The sequence below is a fragment of the Erinaceus europaeus genome, chromosome 8 (assembly GCF_950295315.1).
Source record: "Erinaceus europaeus chromosome 8, mEriEur2.1, whole genome shotgun sequence".
Taxonomy (NCBI): Eukaryota; Metazoa; Chordata; class Mammalia; order Eulipotyphla; family Erinaceidae; genus Erinaceus; species Erinaceus europaeus.
In genome coordinates this window covers 54,559,661-54,586,702 of record NC_080169.1, presented here as the reverse complement: position 1 = coordinate 54,586,702, position 27,042 = coordinate 54,559,661, and the positions used below count along the sequence as shown (strand labels likewise).

Sequence of the window (27,042 nt, the reverse complement as noted above, 5' to 3'; positions counted from 1 at the left end):
TATTTCTTTTGCATGAATTTGTTAACTAAATTTAAAAGCGAGATCAGTGGGGTTTACAGTTAATTGTATCTATATACTTTTCCCATATTTGGGAGCTACTCTCTTCCCTGATGAGCTTTCTAGTCCTATTTCCAACTCTGACACCATCTCCCCAGACAATACCTTTAGCCCATCTGCATGTTAGCTAGCAGGCTCAGGCAAAAATCAGTAAAGTCAAGGGCCCCTTGGAATATACCTAAAATAGACCTACTAGCCTTTTCCAGAATGGAGACCCCAAATCTCATCTGCTATATTCTTGCCTTTAAGTTCTTGATCACTAAACAATTTGTTCTTTATATCTTAATGCTTTTCAGTCACCAACTTGCAGATGCTACTATGAGGCCAACCTGACTTCCCTGGGCCGACCACCTCACCTATGTGTCCTAGAACTCCTCCACCTCCCCAGAGCCTTACCCCACTATGGAAAGATAAAATCAGGCTAGGAATATGGATCGACCTGCCAATGCCCATGTCCAGTGGAGAAACAATTACAGAAGCCAGACCTCCCACCTTCTGTACTTCATAATGATCCTGGGTCCACACTCCCAGAGGGATAAAGAATAGGGAAATTTCCAATGGAGGGGAGGGGGTATGGAACTCTGGTGGTAGGAACTGTATGGAATTGTACCCTTCTTATACCACAATCTTGTCAATCATTATTAAATCACTAATAAAAATATTAGAAAAAAGAAGAAAGAAAGAGGCTAGTTCTTCTTCTTGCGTTTGCCCTTCTTCCGTAGCCAGTCAACAGCGTCAGGTTGAGCCTGATGTAAAGTTTCGAGACCTCCTTTGAATCTGGAGAGGTGGCAGTCGTTGACTATGTGGGTCATAGTCTGTCTGTAGCCGCAGGGGCAGTTCGGGTCATCGACCTTCCCGTGGTGCATCCCGTGAGTACCCATTCATTGGGGAAACTGACGATCCTTCCTAGCCGACTGAATCCACATGGATCCCAATCACTTTCAAAGCCAGCAACAAGCAGCTCCTGCCAGCTTTCAAGCTGTTGGTCCTGCTCTTCGAGTCCTCCAACTTAATGTTGAGGGGCTGTCCTTTGCCAAACACGTTCTTATTGGTCAACTGGCGATACAGCATCAGGCAGATGTTATCTGCCTACAAGAAACACATATAGCAGTCGATGAAGCTGCTCGATTCACCATCAGTGGATTCGATTTAATATGCTATAATCTCCATCCTAAACACGGCCGAGCCATCTACGCCAAATCGTGTCTTGCGGATGTTTACCACACGGCCGGCCTCTTCGACCTTCTACGACTCCATTACTATTGAAAGAGGCTAGTGTTGGTGTGGATTGAACTGCCAATGCCCACGTCCAGTGGAGAAGCAATTACAGAAGCCAGAACTTCCACCTTCTCTACCCCAAAGAGAACTTTGGTCTATACTCCCAGAAGGGTAAAGTATAGGGAAATACCTATACTCTATGAATCCCAGTTACACCAGGTATTTGTCACCAGGAATCTTGGTTTTTGCACCATCACAGAAATGGAAACGAATCTGGAAAACATCAGAGGAAGCCAGATACTGTTTTCTTTATCAGAGAGAAGAGAGAAAAAGAAAGGATACTTGGAAGTAGTAATTGGTGTAGGTGTGACGTAGAAAGAAAAATGAAGGTAGGATGCTACCATGATGCCAGTCTGACTTCCCTGACCAGAGACTTCACCAACAACGTACTCTGTAGCTCCACCTCTTCAGAGCCCTGCCCCACTAAGGTAAGGAAAGATAGAAACAGGCTGGGAGTAGGGGGACCAGGTGGTAGCATAGCACGTTAAGCGCACATGGCACAAAGCAAAAAGACTGGCCTAAGGATCTGGGTTTGAGCCTCTGGCTCCCTACCTGCGGGGTAGGAGATCACTTCACAAGCAGTGAAGCAGGTCTGCAGATGTCTTTTTCTCCACCTCTCTGTCTTCCCCTCCTCTCTCGATTTCTCTTTGTCCTATCCAGCAATAACAACAATAACAACGATGAACAACAAGGGCAATAAAAGGGGGAAAATGGACTCTAGGAGCAGTGGATTCATAGTGCAGGTGACAAGCCCCAACAATAACCCTGGAGGCAAAAAAAAAAAAAAAAAGGAAAAGAAAAAGAAAAAGAAACAGGCTGGGAGTATAAACTAACCTGCCAACACCCATGTCCAGTAGAGAAGCAATTACAGAAACCAGACCTTCCACCTTCTGCACCCCATAAAGATCCTGGGTCCATACTCCCAGAGGGATAAAGAATAGGGAAGCTTTCAAGGGAGGGGATGGGACATGGAGTTCTGGGGGTGGGAACTGTGTGGAGTTGTACCCCACTTATCCTATGGTCTTACCGATATTTTTTATTCTTTATTTTTTTTTTAATTTTATTTATAAAAGGGGAACACTGACAAAAACCATAGGATAGGAGGAGTACAACTCCACACAATTTCTACCACCAGAATTCCGTATCCCATTCCCTCCCCTGATAGCTTTCCTATTCTTTATCCCTCTGGGAGCATGAATCTAAGGTCATTAATGGGGTGCGGAAGGTGAAAGGTCTGGCTTCTGTAATTGCTTCCCCACTGAACATGGGCATTGGCAGGTGGATCCATACTCCCAGCCTGTCTCTCTCTTTCCCTAGTAGGGTGGGGCTCTGGGGAAGCAGGGCTCCAGGACACATTGGTGGGTCATCTGTCTAGGGAAGTCCAGTTGGCATCATATCAGCATCTGGAATCTGGTGGCTGAAGAGAGAGTTAATATATAGAGCCAAACAAATTGTTGACTAATCATGAACCTAAAGGCTAGAATATTGCAGATGAAGATCTGGAGGACTCCATTTTGCAGATAGTTAGTAGTCCTATTTTAGTTATATTCCAAAGGGTTCATGACTATACTAGTTTTTTTTCTTTCTTTTTTTGTTTTCCTGAGCCTGATATCTGGTATGCAAGTGCATCTAAGTTATTGTCTGGTGAGATGATGTCATGGCTAGAAAAAGGACCAGAAAGCTGGATCAGGGAAGAGAGTAGCTCCCAAATATGGGAAAGGTATATAAATATTGTTGACTGTAAGCCTCACTGATTTGATGTGATCTGGGGCCCATATACAGCTTAGGTGCCTATGTGACCTCTGCATCCCTGTAGAACTGATCTCACATTCTGTGGCCATGAGTGAATAAAAAGCCAACAATGTAGAAAAAAATAAAGGCAGGAACTTAGAAATAATTGACAAAAATATATAGATATAGAGAAAGGTAGACAGACATACAGATACAGGTCAACCCATATCTGTGACCATGGGAGAACTACTGCAGTTTCCAATGGAGGCAATGAGGTCACAGAACTCTGCTGGCAGGAACATCATGGAATTATACCCTTAATATCTTATAGTTTTATAAATCAATATTAAATGACTAATTTTAAAAATGGACACCACAGTGTGACAAAGAGAAATATATCTTAGTGTGTTGGAGGCTGGGCTGGATTTGGGGCTTGAATCTGGAAGTGCTTTATTCAAGTGCCCTAGTCTGCTGTCCCTCACAAATAATTTCTACCTTTATTATTCCACAGGACAATTTTCCACAATAAAATTAATTAATTTAGTAATATGAAATAAACACACACACCAGAGGTAAGCTAAAATGGGAGCTACTGAGGTTTACTTACAAATAATGACAGGAGGATATAATTTGCAGGCACCTGACGACGGAGATCACCACAGCAGGCAAGTAGAATAAGTACAACAAAAAATGCTGGTCTGAGGATAATTTAAAATCATGCATTATTTACTATATGTCATACTACAGGTATAAAAAATATATAGATCATGATAACATTATTTTATATTATAAAGTAAAGAATAATGTATATTGCATTCATCTTCCTTTTCTGTAACTTCTAAAGCTAACTCTTCTCATTGCCATCCATAGGCAGTTATAAGTTCTTTTAATTATGGTTTCTGTTTTAATTTTGAAACAGTTGTAAAGTCACAGTATGTTGTAAGGGGGAAGACAGGTCCCATATATCTTTCACTCAGTTTCCCTTAATAGTTTATACTTACAAGCCCCTGGTCCTCACATACAGGGGGAAGCTTCACAAGTGGTGAAGCAGTGCTGCAGGTGTCTCTTTCTCTCTCTCCCTCACTACCTCCCTCTTCTCTGGCAATTTTTCTCTATCCTATCAAATATAAGAAAAATAAAATAAAGCAAAACAACAAAAGTAATACCACGCTACAGAACTCTAACACAGATTATGTGTAGATTAGGGCAAATAACACCACAATCAAGATTTAGAGTTATACTGTCATTAAAATATCAACAAAGATTTCCTCAGTGCCCTCCCTTCACACACGCGCACACACAAATACACACAAACACCTGTCCAGGAAACCACTAATTAATTTTTCAATCTCTATAATTTTATTATTTCAAGATTTTTATGTTTACTTAACTTTTGTTAGTCAAATAATCTCAATGGCTAGTAAAAAATATTTTTTGTTAATTCTAATAATACTTACAAGAGTGTATATGTGAACCAGGGATTGTTATGCACCCAAACTCTTAAATCCTTCCTGGTTAAGAAAATACATTAATAGATTTTTATGTAAGTAAGGAGATTATTTTACTTACTAATGTAATATATAAGTGAAAATAAAGAAATAGCAGGAAGTATGTAATACCACATGACTAGCAATGTCAGGAGTGGGAAGAAACAGTGAAACTTAACTGGATCTTGCTTCTTAAAATAAATTCATAAAGACAAATAGTCAAACGTTTAGAGTCAAATGTAGATAAGTGCAAATGTCCTAGTGAGGTTTTTTAAATTTAAAAAGTAAGAAAATTAGTATGTGTATAAAGCAAAAGACATAAGCTTCTCACATTATTGGTTTTATAAGTAGATATTTTTGCTGGGTGGGTTTAGGCAAAGGCAAACCACAGGCCCTGAAACAATTTCTGAGTTCAGCATGTTCTTTCTTCTAACCTCCATAATACATTCTTCCTTTCCCCCACCCAAGACCTTTGTCTAGTTTGATCTGTGGAAATAGCTCAGGGAAAATAAAAGAAGGAAAAAAGTGTTCAGATTCAAAAAACAAAAGGAAATTTTTTAATTCAGGAAGTTGAAATAAATTTAACAACACTTTGGTGGAGTGGTTAGCTCATAAAAAGAAAACATAGGTATGCTACATCTTATTAGTAACTAAAAAAAGAGTAGATAATTTTAATGGAAAATTAAATCAAGTTGATTCAGCAGGAATTAATGTGAACAACAGGATATTTTAATTGCATCATTAATAAAACTTACCAGAAAATAAATATACTGATAATCATCCCAGTGATCACCAACTGGGCCGACAGGATAAGGAACACTTTTATAATAAAAGCTGAGGAGGTAGAAACATCATTTTTATGAAAATATTCAAAAGTAAAAAAGTACAAATATGATTACCTAATATTGATACTTAATAGAAGGATTTTTTTTCTTCTGGTGTTTTTGAGCATGGTAAAATGAACACTAATTTATTGCTAACACAAGGAATAACAGCAGATATATGTAGCCCTGCAGAATTTTGTAAACATACTTAGTCCAGGTCATTGGAAGTTTTTTTTCTTTTATCAGAAATGTGAGCTTTTATCAATGCAAGTCCCCAAAGTTTAAAGACAAAAGTAAAGGATTCCATTCCTAACTGTGTACACTCCATCCTCTATAGGCCAAAAAAAGTCTGAAAGAGAAGTTGAAAATCAAGAACACTAAGCAGAACTTGGACCGAAGTTGGTGTATTGCATCAAAGTAAGACTCTGGGGTGGGGAGAAGGGTTCAGGTCTTGGAACATGATGGCAGAGGAGGGCCTAGTGGAGGGTTATTTGTTATATGGAAAACTGAGAAACGTGACTCATGTATAAACTATTGTATTTTACTGTCAATTATAAACTGTTAATCCCCCAATAAAGAATTTTTTTTAAAAGTCTGAAAGTGGGGCAGGGGTAGATAGCATTGTTAGGCAAACAGGCTGTCATGCCTAAGGCTTCTAAGTCCTAGGTTCAATCCCCTGCACCACCGTAAACCAGAACTGATCAATACTCTGCTTAAAAAAAAAAAAAAGTCTGAAAGTTTCAAATGTCCCAAGCTCACCGGGACTTCTATACACCCCTGCAGTGCTGCAGAGATCATTGGTAAGAAGTCACTTGTCTCTAAGCATGAACATGAGTTTCAGGTACTTTGCCACCATTTTTCCCTCTAGCTTCTATGCCTTTGGCTATTTCCTTCCCTTGAACTATTCTGTTCTCTGTGGCTTCCTCGCTATACAGCCTTGATCTTGTTGTAAGTAGAATTATTTGGGAGTTATCAAAGTTGCATACCAGTTTTAACCTTTCTTTATCTTTGGTTCCTTTTCTTAGCTGGAAGACTTCAAGTCACGGGTTGGAGTAGAGAGTCAAGGGAAGATACAATGGAGTCTAAAATTCACTGTCTACCTTAAACTAGAGTAGCAGAATGGTCACTCTCACCTGTAACATTTGCTTTGCATTACTGACCTTCAAATTCTGTGTCTCATGGAAGAAAAAAAAGACTCTGGGGTGGGTGGGTGGGGAAAATACAGGTCCAAGAAGAATTAAGAGGACCTAGTGGGGGTTGTATTGTTATATGGGAAACTGGGGAGTGTTATGCATGTACAAACCATTGTACCTACTGTTGAATGTAAAACATTAATTCCCCAATAAAAAAAGTAATAAATAAATAAATATAGAGGGCAGGGGTAGATAGCATAATGGTTATGCAAAGAGACTCTCATGCTTGAGGCTTCAAAGTCTCAGGTTCAATCCCCTGAACCACCTTAAGCCAGAGCTGACCAGTGCTCTGGTTAAAAAAAAAAAAGAGAGAGAGAGAGAGAGAGAAGTAAGACAGACATAGGATACAGAGCAACCAGTAAAGGGTGAGTTTGTTGAGGATGAGCAGGGGAGAAAGAGCCAGACTTAGTGAAGAAAAGGAGAGCTTTCAAGGGTTATGTGGTGCATAGCAGGAGCAACTTGAGAGGAGAGGCTCCCACAGTGTCTGTCCTGTGAGGAAAGTAGTTCGCTTGCCTCTCTACTGGACCAAGGATTTCCCCAAGGTCATGGGTCCTCAAGGTCACACATCTCTTAGAAAGTCAACAGTTTTTGTTGGCAGAGCAAGCTGCCACACTGGCAAAAGAGCTCACTTGGATAGTAGTACACTGCTTTGCCATGTGTGCAGTTTTGAGCCCAGGTTTGAGTCCAGCCTCCGTCACACTGGAGGAAGCTCTAGCACTGTGGTCGGTTTCTGTAGCTCTTTCTCACTCCATCTGTAAAAGTCAGTACAGAGCAGTGAAGTACTGTCAGTAACAGCAAAAAATCACACTGCTGGGCTGGCAAAATAGCTCTACGGAATAATGTGCCTACTTTGCCATAAAAAAATCAAATTGTGGGGGATCGGGTGGTAGCGCAGCAGGTTAAGCGCACATGGCACAGAGTGCAATGACCAGTTAAGGATCCCAGTTTAAGCCCCCAGCTCCCCACCTGCAGGGGAGTTGCTTCACAAGCAGTGAAGCAGGTCTGCAGGTGTCTGCCTTTCTCTCCCCCCTGTCTTCCCCTCCCTCTCCATGTCTCTCTGTCCTATCCAACAACAATGACATCAATAACAACAACAAATAGTAGCTACAACAACAACAATTAAAAAAAACAAGGGCAACAAAAGGGAGAAAAAGTAAAAAAAAAAAAAAAAGAATCAAATTGCTTTAGAATTATAAAAGGTGGGGGGAGGGTTCAGGTCCTGGAACATGACGGTGGAGGAGGATCTAGTGAATTGCTATGTGGAAAATTTGGAAATGCTACACATGTACAAATAATTATTTTTTACTCTTGATTGTAAACCATTAATCCCCCAATAAAGGAATTACAACAACAGCAAAAAAAAAAATCTCACTTAAATTAGACAAATTTTGTAAGATTTTATCACCTACAACTGAATGTATTTTTTAGTGTGTACAGAACTAATACCTAATCATGTTAGTAAGGGTGAGTAGCCTAAGGTCTGCATTCAGAATTAATGTCTAGAGGAATATTATTTTACTTTAATTAAATGCATCATAATTTTTGCAATGACTGATATTATTGAGAACAGAATTTATTTTACATTCCACTTTATTTTTAACCCTTTAATTGTTTTACTCAGTAAATAATAATTTACAAGATAGTTGCTGCCACATGGGCATAATTTCTCATATTTCTGTGATAGGTGTCTGCACATTACTCCCCTTTCCTAGCCACCCCATACCCTGAAGACCTTGGCCTTACCGCAACAGGTCATGCCTAGTCCAAGCAACCTTATGCTTTGCCTATCTTTCCTTGATCCTTGAAATCAATATATAAGTGAGGTCACCCAGTATTCTTCCTTCTCCTTTTGCCTTATTTCATTTAGTATGTTTCTTTCAAGTTCCAACCAAGATGTGGTAAAGGAAAGGATTTCATCATTTCTTACAGATGAATAGTATTTTCTTGTGCATATATACTACAGTTTTCTCCTTTCCTTCCTTCCTTCCTTCCTTCCTTCCTTCCTTCCTTCCTTCTTTCTTTCCTTCCTTCTTTCGCTTCCCTTATTGGAGGGATTAACAGTTGACAGTTGACAGTAAAATAGTGGTTGGTGCATATATAAAATTTCTTAGTTTTCCATATAGCAATCTAACTCCCACCTAGGTCCTCCTCCATGATGTTGCAGGATTTGAACATGTCCCCCTGCCCCAGAGTCCATTATTTTAGTGCCATACACCAAATCCAGTCCAAGTTCTGCTTACAGCACAGTTTCTTTCTTGTTTTAATTTTTTTTTAATTCTTAAAATTATTTTTATTTCCTTTTGTTGCCCTTGTTGTTTTATTGTTGTAGTTATTAATGTCATCATTGTTGGATAGGACAGAGAAATGGAGAGAGGAGGAGAAGACAGAGAGGGGGAGAGAAAGACAGACACCTGCAGACTAGCTTCACTGCTTGTGAAGCAACTACCCTGCAGGTGGGGAGCCGGGGGCTTGAACCCGGATCCTTACCGGTACTTGCACTTCTCGCCATGTGCACTTAACCCACTGTGCTACTACCCAACTCCCTATACCACAGTTTCTTAACCATTCCTCTGTTGTTGGACATCTGGTCCACTTCCATGTTTGGACTATTATAAATAGTGTGAAAATGGTTTAAAATATAAGTTTAAAATATAAGCCAACACTGTGATGTGCACCATCTATAAATAGGTAGGAATATTCTATAATCAGTAATTTATTCATATTTTCTAAGAAAACCATAAGAATATACACATAGTGGTAAAATAGAACTCATCAAAAGTACTGTACTTGTAGAGCAAGGAGTTAGACCTCTATTACATAGTCAAGGCTAGATAGTTATCATAACTCTAGTTGTGAATTTCTGAATGTCCTAGACTACCTGGGGGCTTACCACTTATAGAAAACTACATCACATGTAATAATAAAGCATGACTTGGAAAAACTGAAAGCAAAATTAAATGTTTCTTGGAATAAAAGTGGACATACAAGGACTAGCAAGATGGCTCCTTTGAATAGGGCCCTTACTTTGTCTTGCATGACACAAAGTTCAAGCCCAACCTCCATCATACTGAAGGAAGTTCTGTTATTTCTCTCTATCTCTAAAAAAAAAGTCATCCCGTACCTGAAAACACCTAGAATTGCCAAAACCATTTTGAGGAAAAGAAACAGAAATGGAGGCATCACACTCCCAGATCTCAAACTATATTATAAAGCCATCATCATCAAAACAGCATGGTACTGGAACAAAAATAGGCACACAGACCAGTGAAACAGAATTAAAAGCCCAGAAATAAATCCCCACACCTATGGACATCTAATCTTTGATAAGGGGGCCCAAAGCATTAAATGGAAGAAGGAGGCTCTCTTCAATAAATGGTGCTGGGAAAACTGGGTTGTAACATGCAGAAGAATGAAATTGAACCACTTTATCTCACCAGAAACAAAAATCAACTGCAAATGGATCAGAGACCTGGAAGTTAGACCAGAAACAATCAAATACTTAGAGGAAAACATTAGTAAAACACTTTCCCACCTACACCTCAAGGACATCTTTGATGAAATAAACCCAATTACAAGAAAGACTAAAGCAGAAACAAACCAATGGGACTACATCAAATTGAAAAGCTTCTGCACATCCAAAGAAACTATTAAACAAAGAAAGAAACCCCTCACAGAATGGGAGAAGATCTTTACATGCCATACATCAGACAAGAAACTAATCACCAAAATATATAAAGAGCTCAGCAAACTTAGCAACAAAAAAGCAAATGACCCCATCCAAAAATGGGCAGAGGATATGAACAAAACATTCACCTCAGAGGAGATCCAAAAGGCTAACAAACATATGAAAAACTGCTCTAGTTCACTGATTGTCAGAGAAATGCAAATTAAAACAACATTGAGATACCACCTCACTCCTGTAAGAATGGCATACATAAAAAGGACAGCAGCAACAAATGCTGGAGAGGCTGTGGGAACAGAGGAACCCTCTTGCATTGCTGGTGGGAATGTAAATTGGTCCAGCCTCTGTGGAGAGCAGTCTGGAAAACTCTCAGAAGGCTAGACACGGACCTTCCATATGATCCAGTAATTCCTCTCCTGGGGTTATACCCCAAGGACTCCATAACACCCAACTAAAAAGAGGTATGTACTCCTATGTTCATAGCAGCACAATTCATAATAGCTAAAACCTGGAAGCAACCCATGGGGTAAGGGTGAGGGAGGATGTTTGGCTTCCCGGGTTGGGGGTGGTGGATGGGATGGGACACAGTCTTTTGGTGGTGGGAATGGTGTTTATGTACACTCCCATTAATTTGTAGCCATATAAATCACTACTTAATTAATATGAGAGGGGAAAAATTGATCGTATGTCTCAAACTTTTTAAAGCACATACCGAGTCTTTTTAATACATAGGCTGAGTCTTTGATATGTTGACTCTTTCAAAAGCCTAGACCAGGGAGAACAGAAACAACCAGTGGCACAGCTACATACAAATAGTATCAAAGGACATAAATTATGGTGATGTTGTGTATTATACAGCAAATCCTAACAAAGGAAATTTTCAAAGTTAATCCAATTGCCAAATAATATGATTATAGCAATAACTGTCTTCTGTCTATCTACTGTCTTCTTGAACCCTAAGATAGCAGGAACCTCCCACTTCCTCTGTAGAACCTATATTTCCCCCAGTCCTGGAACCTTACGGTGGGGTTCACTTTCCTGCATGCTTCTCTCAAGTCATACCAAATGATATTGCATCTGCCAATCTCAACCTAATCAACACAGCAAGTGCCACCACAGCATGCTTCACTTCAGACTGTGTCCAGAGACATCAGGCATGGAATGTCAACCCTTCAGCTTCGTTACTCAGGTGAGACCTTTCCTTTCATAGTATTCTCTAATTCCATTCCAGGCAGTTCACTTCCTAACAAAGCCCCAAAACCTAGATATAGACCAGGTCCCATGAGACAAAGCATATGTTCACATGTATTGATAAACTAGGATAAAATATATATTTGAAAGCAAAAGTACACAATAGTCTGCAGTGAGTCAGTATAAAATTCCTAATGAAATAGCATCTAATTAGACTCAGATAACCTCCTCACCAGTAGGTTACAGTTCTCTCACTCACTCCAGAGCTAACCTTATCAAAGCAAGGACTGAAAAAGTTGAATAAGGGCAAGAGACTGGCATACTTTAATGATGACTCTTTAGTCACTGTCAGGCCACCCCATCAGTTGGGGCCCTATTCGGGGAGTCCTGAGATTCCCAAACAGACATGATGGGCCTAGACCTCAAATAAATCCCTCTTGCCTTGTTACCAGTCATCTCTATCAGGAACAACAAAATAGACCCCTTTGTGGGTCCCCCATAGGACCTTGCCCTCAACTTGGATCAACAATGGTAGAGAATGTTCCATCCTCCAAAGTGAGGCTGGACAACATACTCTATGCTACACCTGAAGAAGATGGGTCGATATTGGGGCAGCTTGCAATGTTCCTACTCATGACCACAAAATGTGAGCTCAGATCTATAGGGATGCAGAGGTCACATAGGCTCCTAAGCTGAATGGGTCCCAGACCAAATCAAATCGATGGAGTTTACAGTCAACAATATTTATACCCATTTCCCATTTTAGGGAGCTACTATCTTCCCTGATCCAGCTTTCTGTTCCTTTTCCAGCCATGACATCACTTCCCCAGACAATAACTTGGATCCACCTGTATATTAGATTTCAGGCTCAGGGAAAAAAAAAAACTAGTATAGCGATAGGCCCTTTGAAATATAACTAAAATATGCCTACTAGCTATACAAAATGGAGCCCCCCCCCAACTCTTCATTTGAACTATTCCAGCCTTTAAGTTCATGGTTAATCAACAATTTGTTTGGCTTTGTATGTTAACTCTTTTTTCAGCCACCAGGTTCCAGGTGCTACCATGATGCTGTCCAGATTTCCCTGGACAGACAATGTCCCACCAATGTGTCCTAGAGATTTGCTTCCCCAGAGCCCCCACCCTACTAGGGAAAGAGAGAGGAAGGCTGGAAATATAGGTCGACCTGTCAGTGCTCATGTTCAGCGGGAAAGCTATTACAGAAGCCAGACCTTCCACCTTCTGCATCCCACATATACCTTGGGTCCATACTCCCACAGGGATAAAGAATAGGAAAGCTGTCAGGGAAGAGGATGGGATATGGAGTTCTGGTGGTGGGAATTGTGTGGAGTTGTACCCCTCTTATCCTATGCTTTTGTCAATGTTTCCTTTTTATAAATAAATAAATAAATAAATAAATAAAATGAATAAGTCATCAAGTTATACCAATAGATGAAGACAAAGTATTTTTGACAGGATCTAGCATCTATTTATGATAAAAGTAGCCATTCAATAAAATTGAAATAGAAGAAACCTACTGCAATATAAGAAAGGTCATATTTTAATCCAGTACTATGTTGACTAACTGTTGACTCTGACTAGTCAGAGAAATTAGGCAAGAGAAAAAAAACGAAAAGGATCCAAAGTTGAAAAGAAGTAAAAATTTCATTATATGTAAATAACATGATAGAAATGTATTACCCTTTTAAAATTTTTAGAAGTCCAATATATATATTTTTACTGGGTGGCTGAGGATTTTTTTTTTTACCAGAGCACTGCTCAGCTCTGGCATATGGTGGTGTGGGGACTGAACCTGGGTCTTTGCAGTCTCAGGGATAAGAGTTTCTTTGCATAACCATTATACTATCTACCCCTGCCAAAAATATTTTTCAAAATAGTTGTTCATATTATCACAATTTTTAGTACATTAAAAATCTTAGGTTTGAAACTTTTAATTTTATATAGATATATTTTAATTTTTATTTATAAAAAGGAAACACTGACAAAAACTATAGGATAAGAGGGGTACAGCTCCACACAATTCCCACCACCAGAACTCAGTATCCCATCCCCTCCCCTGATAGCTTTCCTATTCTTTATCTGTCTGGGAGTATTTGTCTGTATTTTCCTCTCTACTTCTCTGTAGGCAGAAACTATGGTTTCTTAGTTCTCTATACAAATCCAATACTGAGGCATGGCCATGAAATATCTGGGATCGAATCATCTCTCCCCCCAAAACAACAAATAAATATAAGAGACCCAACTGAACTTATGATCTAAAGCTGAAAGATCTCCAGCCTCAGTTGGGTGCTCACGTGGGGTTGGGGCAAAAAGGGGTGTGGGTTGAAGAACAACACAGCCAAATCCAAATCAGAGGTGGGGGGCGGGGGGACACATGACACTGGTGATTTCAATTTAGGCTCAGCAAGTTAGTGCCAGAAGAAAAGAGAAAGGAGCTTAAAATCTCTCAGTCTTTGACTCGAGGGGGTGGGGGTGTTAGCCTTTTGAATTTAAGGCAAGGACACAACAAAAAACAGAGCATTTTTGACAAGACAGCCCAAAGCAATCACCCCACCCCATCTCATCCCACCAACGATGGATCATACAAACAAGAGAAGCCTAGAGATCACAATAGTACCTACCGCCCGCTGACAAGCAATAACCAGCACAATAAATACACAAGCAGAGAAACAGAACTAAACAGCTAGCCATGCCATATCAGCCAGACACAAACCCAGTACTTCCTATTCTATTTTTACTAGGATAAGTAGATACAGAAATACATCATGACCCTAATATAATATAAAGAAAATATGGACACAGAAAACTGGATAAGGATAAGGTTAGAAAGAAGTGATCTATTTTAGACGCAATATACAATTAAGCAAGAAACTATGGTTTATGTTTCATCCAAGTCTCTAAATATATAATGTTGATTTATAGTCTGAATCTTTGTCTTCTGTAAAATCAAGGGTGTTGGCATTATTGGCACTCAACAATTTTCTAATTTCCTTACCAATTAACCTTTCTACCTAGAAGTACTTAATGATGATTTAGTTCAGAAATCATTTTGTGTTTCTGAGAGTCCTGTGAGCTGAAAATATTTTGAACCATGGCTGGGTAGTGGCGCACCTGGTTGAGTGCACATGTTTCAGTGCATAAGGACCGAGGTTCAAGCCCCCGGTCCCCACCTACATGGGGAAGGTTTTGCGAGTGGTGAAGCAGGGCTACAGGTGTCTCTCTGTCTCTCTCCTTCTCTATCTTCCCCTCTCAATTTCTGACTGTTTCTATCCAACAAATAAAAAATAAAGATAATTAAAAAAAAAGAAAATATCTTGAGCCATCAAAAAATCGATGATGACAAACCAAGAGGCAGGGCTTTGGAATCACATCCCAACCTAGGGAGATTATTGTACTTTGTTGTTTGTCACTTTGTTTTAGGGTATTACTTGTTAAACTTAGGTAAAAGTATGAATAGTGATATGCAGTTTTTATAGAATGCAGTTTGCTTAAAAAAAAAAAAAAAAAGGAGAGACCTGACAATATAGAACAGAGAATGAGTTGCAGATTTACCGGTGGCTCACAAGGGTACAGAGAACATTGGGACTACAAAAAAAAAAAAATTACTAGAGTCAGTTGACTGAAAGTCCCAATGAAGGAAGATGTAGATTCTGTTATCATAGTAAGGCTATCAGACATCCTGTGGCTGAATAATGGGTAAGAATGCTAAGCTGATATTAGACTCTGAAGAAAGATGATTTTAGCTGGTTAGCAGGCTTGGGTGTTGCTGAAGGATGATGGAAGCCAGCCATGAAGGTAACTGAATAGCAGAAGCTCTTCAAAGCCATCATAGTGATTTAAAGTTTTTGAGGATGAAATTTGGAGGAAGGTAGATGCTGGCTGAGTGAACCACAGAATTGTGTTGATAAGTCATTCTGAGGTGGCTGATTTATGTTTATTTTGGCCATTTTTAACAATCACTGTTACTGTTTTTTGCTAAATTTCACTTATTGTAGCCTTTTTATGGCTGCTCTGTGCTGCACTAATAGGCACTAGAGGTGGAGAGAGTTATGGCATCACCCCTTAAAGACCCAGGGCACACCTAGTTGCACTTAACACAGAAAATATTTTTAAAGCACTAACTTTAATATGAGCTTTGGAGTAGGAAAATTAAAAAAAAAAAAAAATCCCTCTGGGGGAGGAAATTCTTGTCTAAGACTTGTGTATGTTTAAGATTTCCAGTAAGTCAACTTACTGGAAATCTTAAACATACACAATAACAGAGAATATACAGTGTGAATAATTTATATTATATATATGTAAATTCTTCACACTGTATATTCTCTGTTATTTATGTTGGCATTTCAACTTCTTAATAAAGTCATCCTTGTTGTAGTATTATAATATGTTCTGTTTTAATTCCATTTATATGAATTTTTTTTCTTTTTGCCTTCAGGGTTATCCCTCGGGCGCGGTGCCTGCACCATGAATCCACTGCTCCTGGAGGCCATTTTTCCCATTTTGTTGTCCTTGTTGTTGCCCTTGTTGTTGTTTTTGTTGCCATTGCTGTTGTTATTGGATAGAACAGAGAGAAATCAAGAGAGGAGGGGAAGACAGAGGGAGGGAGAGAAAGATAGACACCTGCAGACCTGCTTCATCGCCAGTGAAGCAATCTCCCTTGCAGGTGGGGAGCTGGGGGCTGGAAAAAGGGATCCTTATGCTCTTCCCTGTGCTTCACATCATGTGTGCTTAACCTGCTGTCTACCACCAGTCCCCTATATGAATGATTTTATGTAACATAATACAACAATACACATGATGCCATTTGATATATTGCCACTTCAATCACTTTGTTTCTATATAGTCTTTTCAAATAGATGGTGAGCTATTGCAAACGGCAGCACGATTTTTTCTTTTGGTGTCCCAAACTTAGTAGACAGGAAATACTTATTTATAATATCTCAAATACATAAATTGATGTGTACAACAAAAGCTGTATCAGTGCCAGACTCTGTGCATCAAAAAATTATGTTTAAAAAATTATGTTTGTGGGGGGTCAGGTGGTAGCACATCAGGTTAGTTAATTGTACACATTACAGTGTGCAAGAACCCATGTTCAAACCCCTGGTCCCCACCTACAGGGTGAAACTTCATGAGTGGTAAAGCAGTACTACAGGTCGGTCTCTCTCTCTCTCTCTCTTCCTCTCTCCCTCTCTCCCTCTCTCCCTCTCTCCCTTCCTCCTTCCTTACTTCCCTCCCTCTATCACCTCCTCTTCTCTCAATTTCTCTCTCTTTATCCAGTAATAAATAAAAATATTTTTAAAAAATTATGTTTGGTCTCCAAGTGCTCAGTCATACAGTCCAATAAGTATGGCTGCTTCCATACTGTTTAAGTCTCTGTTTAAAATTTTCCTCAACAAAGACTTCTTTGATCACCAATTTATCTATATTCCTCTTCCCTAAAGTGTGTGTATGTGTGTTATGCTAAGGCCTCACAATGTACAATACTGCCATTCCCATATCATTTTTTCATTCATTTTTTTCACTAACATAATTCTGAAGGCTATAAATTTGACCTGAACTCACTTGGAAAAAAAAAAAAAAGACAAAAGAAGATGTTGGCAGGGCTTTGTTTATTCAGAAAACCACGGGAGAATCCATTTCCTTGCCTTTTATAGCTGCTATGATTTGTATTACTTAGTTGGTGGCCCATTCATCTTCAAAGCCAGTAATATAGCATCTTCCATGTTTTTCTCTATTCTTATATCTCTCTTTTTTATTATTTTTATTTGCTTATTTAATAGAGATAGCCAGAAATAGAGAAGAAAGGAGAGAAGAAGAGAGACAGAGAGACACCTGCAGCCCTTTTTCATCAGTTGTGAAGCTCTGCAAGGGGGACTGGGGGTTTGAACCCGGGTCCTTGTGCAATTGTAACATGTGTGCTCAACCAGGAGCACCACCACCTGGCCCTTTCTTAAATCTTTCTGACCCTGTATCTTTTCTATCTATATCTTAAGAGCATTCTTGTCATTGCATTGAACCAAGCTAAATAATCTAGAATACACTTCTACCCAACTCAACTTACTCATTTCTTCAAAGTCCTTTTTGTCATATGAGGTTATATATTCATAGGTCCTGGGGGTTAGGATGTGGTCAATTTTGTTAGGGAACGTTATTGCTTAGCTCTTCATTATATGTATTAGTGATAATAAATAATGAGTACCAATTAATATACAGATCACCCTAGACATTACATTAAAATTACTAGAGACAATCAACCAATACACAAAAGTGGTAGGTTATGAAATCGATATACAAAATCCTGTGTCATGTGCCATAAGAGTGTGGAAGAGGGTAGAACTGACCATACATGAGGGCTCAGGTTCGAGCCTCTGGCACCACATGGGGCACCATGCTTAACAGGTGCCATGTCATATCTCCTTCTCTGTCTCTATATTACATTTTGAAATACAAGACATTTTGGGGGAGCAAAGGGATCACACAAGTGTAAAGTTCCAGTGTACAAAAAAAAAAAAGACAAAAAGAAAGAAAAAGGGGCCCAGACCAATGAAATTATACATACCTCAGTGAAGCACAAGGCCCCAGATCTGAAAAAAATAATAAATCGAAGAGGAAAAAATGCTAGAGAGGGTATGGAAAACATAGAACAATGTTTGTATACTATTAGTAGGAATGTAAATTGGCTTAGCCCCTAAGGTATAGAGGGTCCTCAGAAAATTTAAAATAGAGGGGGCCAGGCAACAGTGCACCTGGTTAAACACACATAGTGGTAAGCACAAAGACCAATGCAAGGATCCAGGTTTGAGCCCCTGCTCCCCACCTACAGAAGGATGCTTCACAAGTGGTGAAGCAGGTCTGCAAGTGTCTGTCTTTCTGTCTCCCTTTCTATCTCCCTCTCCACTCTCAATCTTTGTCCTATCCAATAAAATGGGGCTGGGGGGAATGGCCACCAGAAGCAGTGGATTGAGAGGGGAAAAAGAATGAGAGAAAATAGAACTATCATATGATTAAGCAATTCCACTCCTAGGTGTCAATCTTGTGAATATAGACAAACTTAGAGGAGGCCAGAGAGATAGTGCAACATTAGAGTGCTGGGTTTACATGCCTGAGGTCCCAGAGACTCCAGACTTGATCCTGAGAAAATACCATATGTTAAAACTCAGTCGTGCTCTGGTATCTCTTTATTCTTTCCATCTCTTTCATGAAAAGAAATGAATCTTTTTTTTAAAAAAAAGTCACTTATCTGATGTGCAAGGAGAAAGCTTGAGCCCCTAGTCTTCACTTACAGAGGAGAAATTTCAAGAGCAGTAAGGCAGAGCTACAGATGTCTTTCTCTCTCCTTCTCTATCTCCTCCTTTCCTCTCAATTGTTCTCTGTTCTATCTTATAACAAAAAAAGAAAAGGAAAAAGAAAATGGCTGCTAAGACAGTGGATTCATTGTGCAGGCACCAAGTTCTAGCAATAACTCTGGTGGCAATAAAAAAAAAATCACTTACCTGAAAAGATGCAGTTATGTTAACTGCAGCACTATTTACAATAATCAATATTTGGAATAAGCCCATATGTCCAAAGACAGATGAGTAAAGAAGGAAGTGGCATATGAAATATTACCAACTATGAAGAAAAGATTAAATCTTACCTTTTGCTGCAACATGGAATTGGAGGGGGGTCATGCTAAGCAAATTAACTCAGAAGATGAAGGACAAAATACCAGATGATCTCAGTTATATGTGAGAAAGAAAGGAAAGAAAGAAAAAAAGGAGGAAGGGAGGAAAAAGAAGAGAGAAGAGAAGAAAAGAGGAAGAGAGAGAGGCTGAAAAGGAGGGAACAAAGTAAAGTGAAAACAAACCCTTACATTAACCAAAGAACAAAGGAGACCACAGTGTATGTGTGTATGGAGAGGAGGGGGGTGTTGGCAAAAGACTTTGGTGGAAGGATTTGACCAGAGCAGGGAGTTTGAAGGGGAGAGTAGAATGAGGCTAGCCAGAATGGTAGTGGAGCCAGATCTCTGAAGCTGGCAAGCCAAGCTTATTAACCACCAAGACTGTGGTGAGTAGAATAGCATTTTGGTGGTCAGTGTAATGTAAGAACACCTGCCAGGAAAAGACTTGATATCCTACTCCCTAAAACATAGTCTTGTAAGTGATCACTGCTACAATGTTTGTTTATTTTTTAATCAGTTGTTTCTTACAAATCATTCTGCAGAAACATTTTAAAAACTCATTTGTTTTGCTTTTCCAAGAAGTTAACATCTTTGTTCTTACCTCTGCGAATAGCTGTGTCTGAGAATGGATCAACAGAGTTGTTTTCTGTATTGGTCTCTTCTGAAATTTCCACCACATACGAATTGGCTGGCTCCCCAGTCTTTGGCCGTGGTTTTGCACTAGATTGTTTTGGCACAGCTGAGGCTGAGGCTTTGTAGGGCTTATTAGGTTTGGAGCTATCATCTCCTGCTTTCCGAACGAGATACTGATGATCTCCAGAACCAAAATCTATTGGTTCACTGATCTCCAACTCTATTTTCCTGGAATGGGAAAACTATCATTCACATCCTCATGATCAAACCACTACAACCTTACCATCCTTATAACATTCAAATGATCTTTTTCCCTTAATTTTAACTCCCTTTGTTCAATATTTGCCAAATCAGTGGTTAGTCAATATTTGTGGATTGATAAACAAATATATTTTTAAAAACAAATACTGGTTTTTAAATAAAGACAGAAGAGAGAGAATCAAAATGATCACAGCACTGAAACTTCCTTCAATTCTGTGGGAACTGGACTTAAAGCAACACACTATTCAAGTGAGATATTTTGCCAGACCAAAACAAATACTTATAAGATGTGGCCTAGTATATGTAAAATAATCTGTGTTATGAAATTCACATTTTAATAATAAATTTATTCATCAGCAAGTCTAAGTTCCCTCTTATACGCCAAGTGTATAGTTTCCCTGGTCACTCTGCTCTTCAGGAGTTCATTTATTTATTTATTTACTTATGTGAGAGTCCAGAGCACCACTCTGATATATGTCATGCTTGGGAATTAAACCCAGAGCCTCACACACTCAAGTTCTGTGCTCTACTCACTAAGCCAGATTTTCAGCTGAGGAAAACATAAACAACAATAATATGAAAAGCTAAGTAAGAAGACCCAGAGACAATGGTAGATGAGCTTCTAATGAAGATTGAAGGGTGATACATGGAGTAGAAGTTGTAAAAATCTTCCGAAGAACTTAAGTGAAAGCCAAAGTTGGAAGCTAAAATTGGCATTCATCAAGTAAGAAGTAGGGTAAGGTTTCCTCTCAGGCTGAGAAATCATGCTAGACAAAGACTGAAGGAAACAGAGAAAACAGGTTCCTAAAACTGCAAGTTTCCATAAGCATAATAGGGAGTTCAAAGGAGACAGTAGGAACTGAGGAGAAAGCACCAACATTAGCATAAGACTTCCAGAAGCATCAGAGGTCCTGGGTTCAATCCCTGGCTCCACCATAAGCCAGAATTGAGTAGTACTCTGAGAAAAAAGAAGAAAGAGGAGGAGGAGGAAGAGGAAGAGGAGGAGTGAGGTTAAACAGTGGTACTGGGCAAAGTCACAGAGACTAGCAAGCCAAGTTCATCTAAGGGTCATGGCTATGGTGGGCAGAATATAACAGTTCCCCAGTAATATATACATTCTCATCCCTGCTACCTTGCACAGCAAAAGAAACCTTGCAGATGTGATTAAGTTAAGGACTACTGAGGTAAAGAGATTAATTCTGGATTACCTGTGTGGGTCCTTAATGACCATACAAGAGTGGCACAGGAAGATCAATGTCAGAGAAGAAGTGACAATAGAAGCAGAGAGACATAGCTACTGGAGATTGTTGTTGTTGTTTTGTCTTTGCCACCAGGGTTGTCACTGGGATTAACAAACAACACCACCTGCACAACACCACCATCATTCCCAGTGGCCTTTCTAAAATAAGAGTATAAGAAATGGAGGTGTGGGGGGGAGAGGAGGAGAGGGAGAGAGAGAGAGAGAGAGATTGAGAGAGTTGCAACACTGCTCCACTGCTTATGATGTTTCTCCCCTGCAGGTGGGGACTTGGAGGTGGGACTTGGAGCTTGAGTGTGGGTCTTTGCATATGGTAACATGTGCACTTTACTGGATGCACCACCACCAACCCTCCACTACCGCCATTTATAAAGCTGGAGGAAGAGCCAAGTGATCTCTAGTTGTAAAAAAAAAAAGGCAAATAAATGGATTCTCCCCTAGAACTTCCACAAAGGATGATGCAGCTTGGCTGGCAGCTTGATTATAATCTGGTGCAACTATTTGAGACTTCTGATTTCCAGAACTGCAAGATAATAACTTTACAGACTAGCATAATGCCTTGCTTTGCCATGTACACAACCAAAGTTTGAGGTGGGCCCTCACAGCATTGGAGGAAGCTTTGGTGCTGTGATCTCTTTCACTACTCTCTCTTTCTCTCTCCTTCTCTATAAAATTTAAATTAAAGATAATAAATATACAAGACATTGAACAGCAATTGTTACAGCAACAATGGAGAAGCACTAATGATTTTACAATAAGGGAGCTAGGCAATCTGAAAGATAACACTGAGCCAAAGCAAGCAACAATAGTTTGTGATAGGCTTGGTCACAATGCTGTGCAGCAGAACACAGTTCCTAGAAATCCATTATTAGGGACTCAGTGGGAGACAATATGATAATTATACAAAAAATTTTCGTGCTAGAGCTGAGCAGTATTCTGGTCTTTCTTGTTCTGTCTTTCTCTCTGTACCTCTCATTAAAAATTAATTAATTAATTTTAATTAAGAAAGAAAACTAGTATTAAACTAACCCCAAGCAGCAAAGACAAATGTCCGCATTTGTCTCATGGGAGACATGAAGATAGACAAACATCTGCTGTGGCCTCTTGTTTCACAAAGAAATCCATGGAGGAGTCTGAGGAGACCACTAAGATGGCAAAGGTTTGGAAAAACTGAAGATTAACCAATAATGGCACAAATAGCCCTGAGCTAAATGCTCTAAGACAGAGAGGTTGACTTTAAAAGAAAGAAAGAAAGAAAGACAGAAAGAAAGAGAGAAAGAAAGGGAGGAAGGAAGGAAAGAATTTGGAATGCAAATGGTAAATGCAAATTTTGCATTATTTACTATATATTTAAGAGATTTTAATAAGGAGAAAATGAGACAACTCAATAGAAACATAGAATATAAATTGGACAGGCCAGGCAGTGATACACCTAGGAGCATACACATATTACAGTGCACAAGAACCAAAGTTCAAGCCCCTGGACCCCACTTGCAGGGCAGGAAACTTCACAAGTGGTAAAGCAGTGTTGCAGGTATTTCCATTTCTCTCTCCCTATCTCCCCCTTCCCTCTGAATTTCTCTGTCTCTATTAAAAATTAAATAAGTAAATGACACTTTAAAAACATTTAAAAATAATATAAATGACAATTTATAAAGTAAATTTATATAATAAACTTAGGAGATAAAGTACAAATGATCAAAGAATCGCAAGTAAGAGAATGGCCAAGCCAAAAATGATAATTCTAGACTTGTAAGTGCATGGGATATGAATAGCCCATGGTCACCTTATAAATCATGGGGATACTCCCATATTTGCCTTTATAGGCTTCTCTCCAAAAAGAAATACAAAAGTCATGGTCTGGGAGGTAGCACAGCAGATAAAGCATTGGACTCTCAAACATGAGGTCCTGAGTTCAATCCCTGGCAGCATATGTACCAGGGTGATATCTGATTCTTTCTCTCTCCTCCTATCTTTCTCATGAGTAAATAAATAAAATCTTTTAAAAAAAAGATACAAAATTCTATTTTATAGCTACATTAGTATACAATGTGATCCAGCTAGATTTGTTGGGTGTTATAACATTATTACTATATTCATTTTTCTCCTGATTTTAAGAGAGATGAAAATATTTTCATAATCTCTAAAACTACAATATACCCTAAGCAATGTGGCTACTATGTCCATTGCCTAAGTCAAACTTGAAATGACTGCACATGTGCTAATAAATGTGTAAGGTTTTTTTGCATGTGAATAATTAGGCATCTATCAACATTCAAAATATGTTTTAATTCAGAACCAACAGCCACACTTTGAGAAATGTATCCCCATAAAAATACACAGAATCTGAGAGAGATATCTTAGTGGGTGGGAAGCCTGCTTTGCCATAGATTCTTCCCAGATTTTAGCCTTTGTACCACAAAGGGGGTGTAATGGCCCTGGAAAAGCCACCAGAGACACCAGTGCTGTGGTTTCTATCTGTCTCTTTATCCCTGTGACTCTGACTGAAAAAGTGGCCTGGAATGGCGATATCACACAGACTCAAGACGTTTGTTTCAAAAATAAAAGTAAACAATGGACAATAATATATAAGGAAGTTTATTACCTCATTCATTATTTGTATCTGCAAAAAAATTTAAACAAGCTTAGTATCCAGTATCAAGAAGAATGGTTAAATTTATTTTAGCAAGAAAAGGCAACTACTTATGGACTGATGTGGTAAGTTCACTCTTGCATACTTTTGGATTTAAAAATCAAGTTAGAGAATAAAAGTAGAATCACGTTAATACTTTACACGCATACACACACTCATTTAAAAAAATTCACAATCCACTGTTAATACGGTTATCTCTGATTCATGGAATTAAAGAATACCCTATGAACTGTGTACATCTTTACAGTGGGAATTTATTATTTATATAAGTTTAAATAATATTTACATTTTGGTGAGAAATAACTTCTTTTTGACACAGCCCAGAGATCCTCTGAGGGAAGCACTGTTTGTTCACACACAGATGAAAAGATACTCTGATAACGAGGTTGGTTTCTTCCTCACTGTCCTATAAACTAGAAGGGGGAGAGGCAGCAAAATTTTCAAAGCACTCAAAAGCAAAAAGGCAAAGGTGACTGAGTTTCCCTCAGGATGCTACATTTGGCTAGTGCCTGACTCACAAAACGAGGCTTTCACCTTGTCCTCCAAAAGCTTTCCCAGCTCTTAAACCAACCGTCATCCAAGAGCAGGCAGGTAGGCAGACACCAGGATAGAGAAGCAAAGTTCTGAGTGACAGTTGGGGGTGGATAGTGGCAGTTGGAGTGTGGGGTTGAGGTCAAGTCCATCTGCTGAAACACATAGTTGCCTAACAGCCGTGGCCAATACTCTCCATGCCTTAGGGAACCTGCACCTGAATCTTCAAAACCAACTCCACATCAGGGAGTGTGTCCTGGAGACTTAGCAAGAGGCTCTGGTGTCCTCCCCACCATATCATCACCTTCTCCCAGGAAGAATACAATCGTTTCAACTAAGTAAGACTTGTTTACAATAAAATGGGTGGTATTGGTTTTTCTGATGAATGATGATAATGTCAGGGTCCGCTCCCTCCCCAAGCCATAGGGGGATGCCTGCCCCCAGGTAGCTGGCCAGTGAATTCAGAGAGAGCCTGATTGAGGCTGTTTGGAGAGAGGTTAGATGATAATGAGGTGGGGACAGTGAGGTGGAAAATGGAAGAAGTGACTTGTCCTGGAGACTTTTAGTGAGAAAAGGCTGACAGATAGATTAACCCACTCTTTAAACTAATTGAGGCCTACATAATATGGGCCAGATGTGTGGAAATAAAAGGAACATAATTGGGTGGGGGGCTGGTGGTGGTACAACTGGTTACCATGTGAAAGAATCCAGGTTCAAATCCATAGTCTTCATCTGCATGGGGGAAGCTTCACAAGCAATGAAGCAGAATTCTCTCTCTCTCTCTCTCTCCTCTCTCTCTCCCTCTGTCTCTCCCTCCCTATATCCCTCTTCCTTCTGTATTTCTCTCTACCTGTATCCAAAAAAGAAAAAATGTAATAGGCACCAGGAGCAGGGATTTGTCATGAAGCATGATATCCAACAATAACCCTGGTGGCAAGGAAAGAGAAAAAGGAGGAGAGGGAGAGGGAGAGAGAAAGGAACAGGCTTGAGTGGTGGTGCACCTGGCTGAGCACACATATTACAATGCACAAGAATGCAGCTTTAAGCCCTGAGTCCCCATCTGCAGGGGGGAAGGTTCACTAAAAGTAAAGCAGTCTCTCTCTCTCTCTCTCTCTCTCTCTCTCTCTTCTCTCTCTCCCTCTCTCTCTCTCTCTCTCTCTCTTCTCTCTCTCTCTCTCTCTCTCTCTCTCTCTCTCTCTCTCTCTCTCTCTCTCCCTTGCCTCCAGGGTTATCTCTGGGACTCAGTGCCTGCACTACAAATCCACTGATTCTGGAAGCCATTATTTCCATTTTTGTTGCTCTAGTTGTTATTATTGTAATTGTTGTTATTGCTGCTGTTGTTGCCAGATAGGACAGAGGGAAGTCTAGAGAGGAGGGGAAGATAGAGTGGGGAAGAGGAAGACACCTGTAGACTTACTTCACTATTTGTGAAACGATCACCCCCCACAAGTGGGGGAGCTGGGGGTTCGAGCTAAGATCCTATACTGGTCCTTGCGCTTTGTGCTAAGTGAGCTTAACCCACTGTGCTACCACCCAGCCCCCTTGTTTATCCTTCTCTATTTCTCCTTCCCAACTCAATTTCTTTCTGTCTTATCAATAAATAAATATATAACTAAATAAAATAAATTAATGTGAGAGAAAGGAGATGTAAAGAAAGAAAGCCAGCCAAATAGGAAAAGCAAGATTCCTGTTCTCAATATTTTTATAGTCCAGTAAAGGAGACATGGGTACAGTGGCATGCCCTAAGGTAGAAGGTGTAAAGAATCATAGCAAAGGAGGCCAGGCGATGGTGCACCAGGTTAAGTGCACATAGTATGAAGCACAGGAACTGGCTAAAGGATCCTGGTTCAAGCCCCTGCTCCCCTGACTTGCAGGGGAAGTCTCTTCACAAGTATTGGAGTAGGTCTGCAGGTGTCTCTCTTTCTCCCTCTATCTTCTCTTCTCTCAATTTCTCACGGTCCTAAATAACAGCAATAACAATAGCAACAACAACAACAAAGGGAAAAATGGCCTCCAGGAACAGTGGGTTTGTAGTGCTGGCCCTGAGGACCCACGATAACCTGAAGGCAAGAAAAAAAAATAAAAGAAAGAAAGAAAGAAAGGAAAAGAAAGAAAAAAATCATAGCAAACAACAGCTAATTAGAGTCATGGAGTTGAAGAAAAGAGTTGTGACTTCTGGCTACAAAGTTTCCTGAAGGCAATGAAGCTTGAGCATCTCAAGACAGATTGGGTTGGATATGAAGGAAGCATAATCCAGGCAAAGAGATAAATCATGGGGCACACAAACAAAGTCCTTTCAGTCAGCTAGATATAGAAGGTAGGAGTAGGAAGTAGAAACCATGAGAATGAAAAAGGTAAGGTCAGCAAGAACATCTGCTATAGCTCTTCTCTGACACTGTCTTGTACCTTTATGACTCTCACTCTCTGCCTTCATTATTTTTAAACTTTTACTAGTGATTAATATTGATTTACAAAATTATAAGAGGAAGTCGGGTGGCAGCGCGGCGGGTTAAGTGCACATGTTGCAAAGCGCAAGGACAGATTAAGAATCCCTGTTCGAGCCCCCAGCTCCCCACCTGC

The 27,042-nt window shown here is 39.7% G+C and overlaps 1 protein-coding gene across 3 annotated transcripts in view; it reads right to left on the bottom strand.

Annotated features, from left to right (window-relative positions):
* Window positions 1-24,533, bottom strand: part of TMBIM7 (protein lifeguard 1) — a 42,102-nt gene extending 17,569 nt beyond the window's left edge. For 2 of the 3 annotated variants that reach the window (XM_060195702.1, XM_060195704.1), the window contains exons 1-5: window positions 24,218-24,521; window positions 19,728-19,987; window positions 5,309-5,387; window positions 4,524-4,577; window positions 3,674-3,764 (exon numbers count right to left, since the gene is read on the bottom strand). In XM_060195702.1, coding sequence (XP_060051685.1) covers window positions 3,674-3,764; window positions 4,524-4,577; window positions 5,309-5,387; window positions 19,728-19,987; window positions 24,218-24,219 — 486 coding nt within the window. In that variant the 5' untranslated portion in view covers window positions 24,220-24,521. Of the gene's footprint in view, window positions 1-3,673; window positions 3,765-4,523; window positions 4,578-5,308; window positions 5,388-19,727; window positions 19,988-24,217 lie in introns of all 3 variants that reach the window. The other variant, XM_060195703.1, reaches the window with a different exon arrangement.
* Between the last annotated feature and the right edge of the window lie 2,509 nt (window positions 24,534-27,042).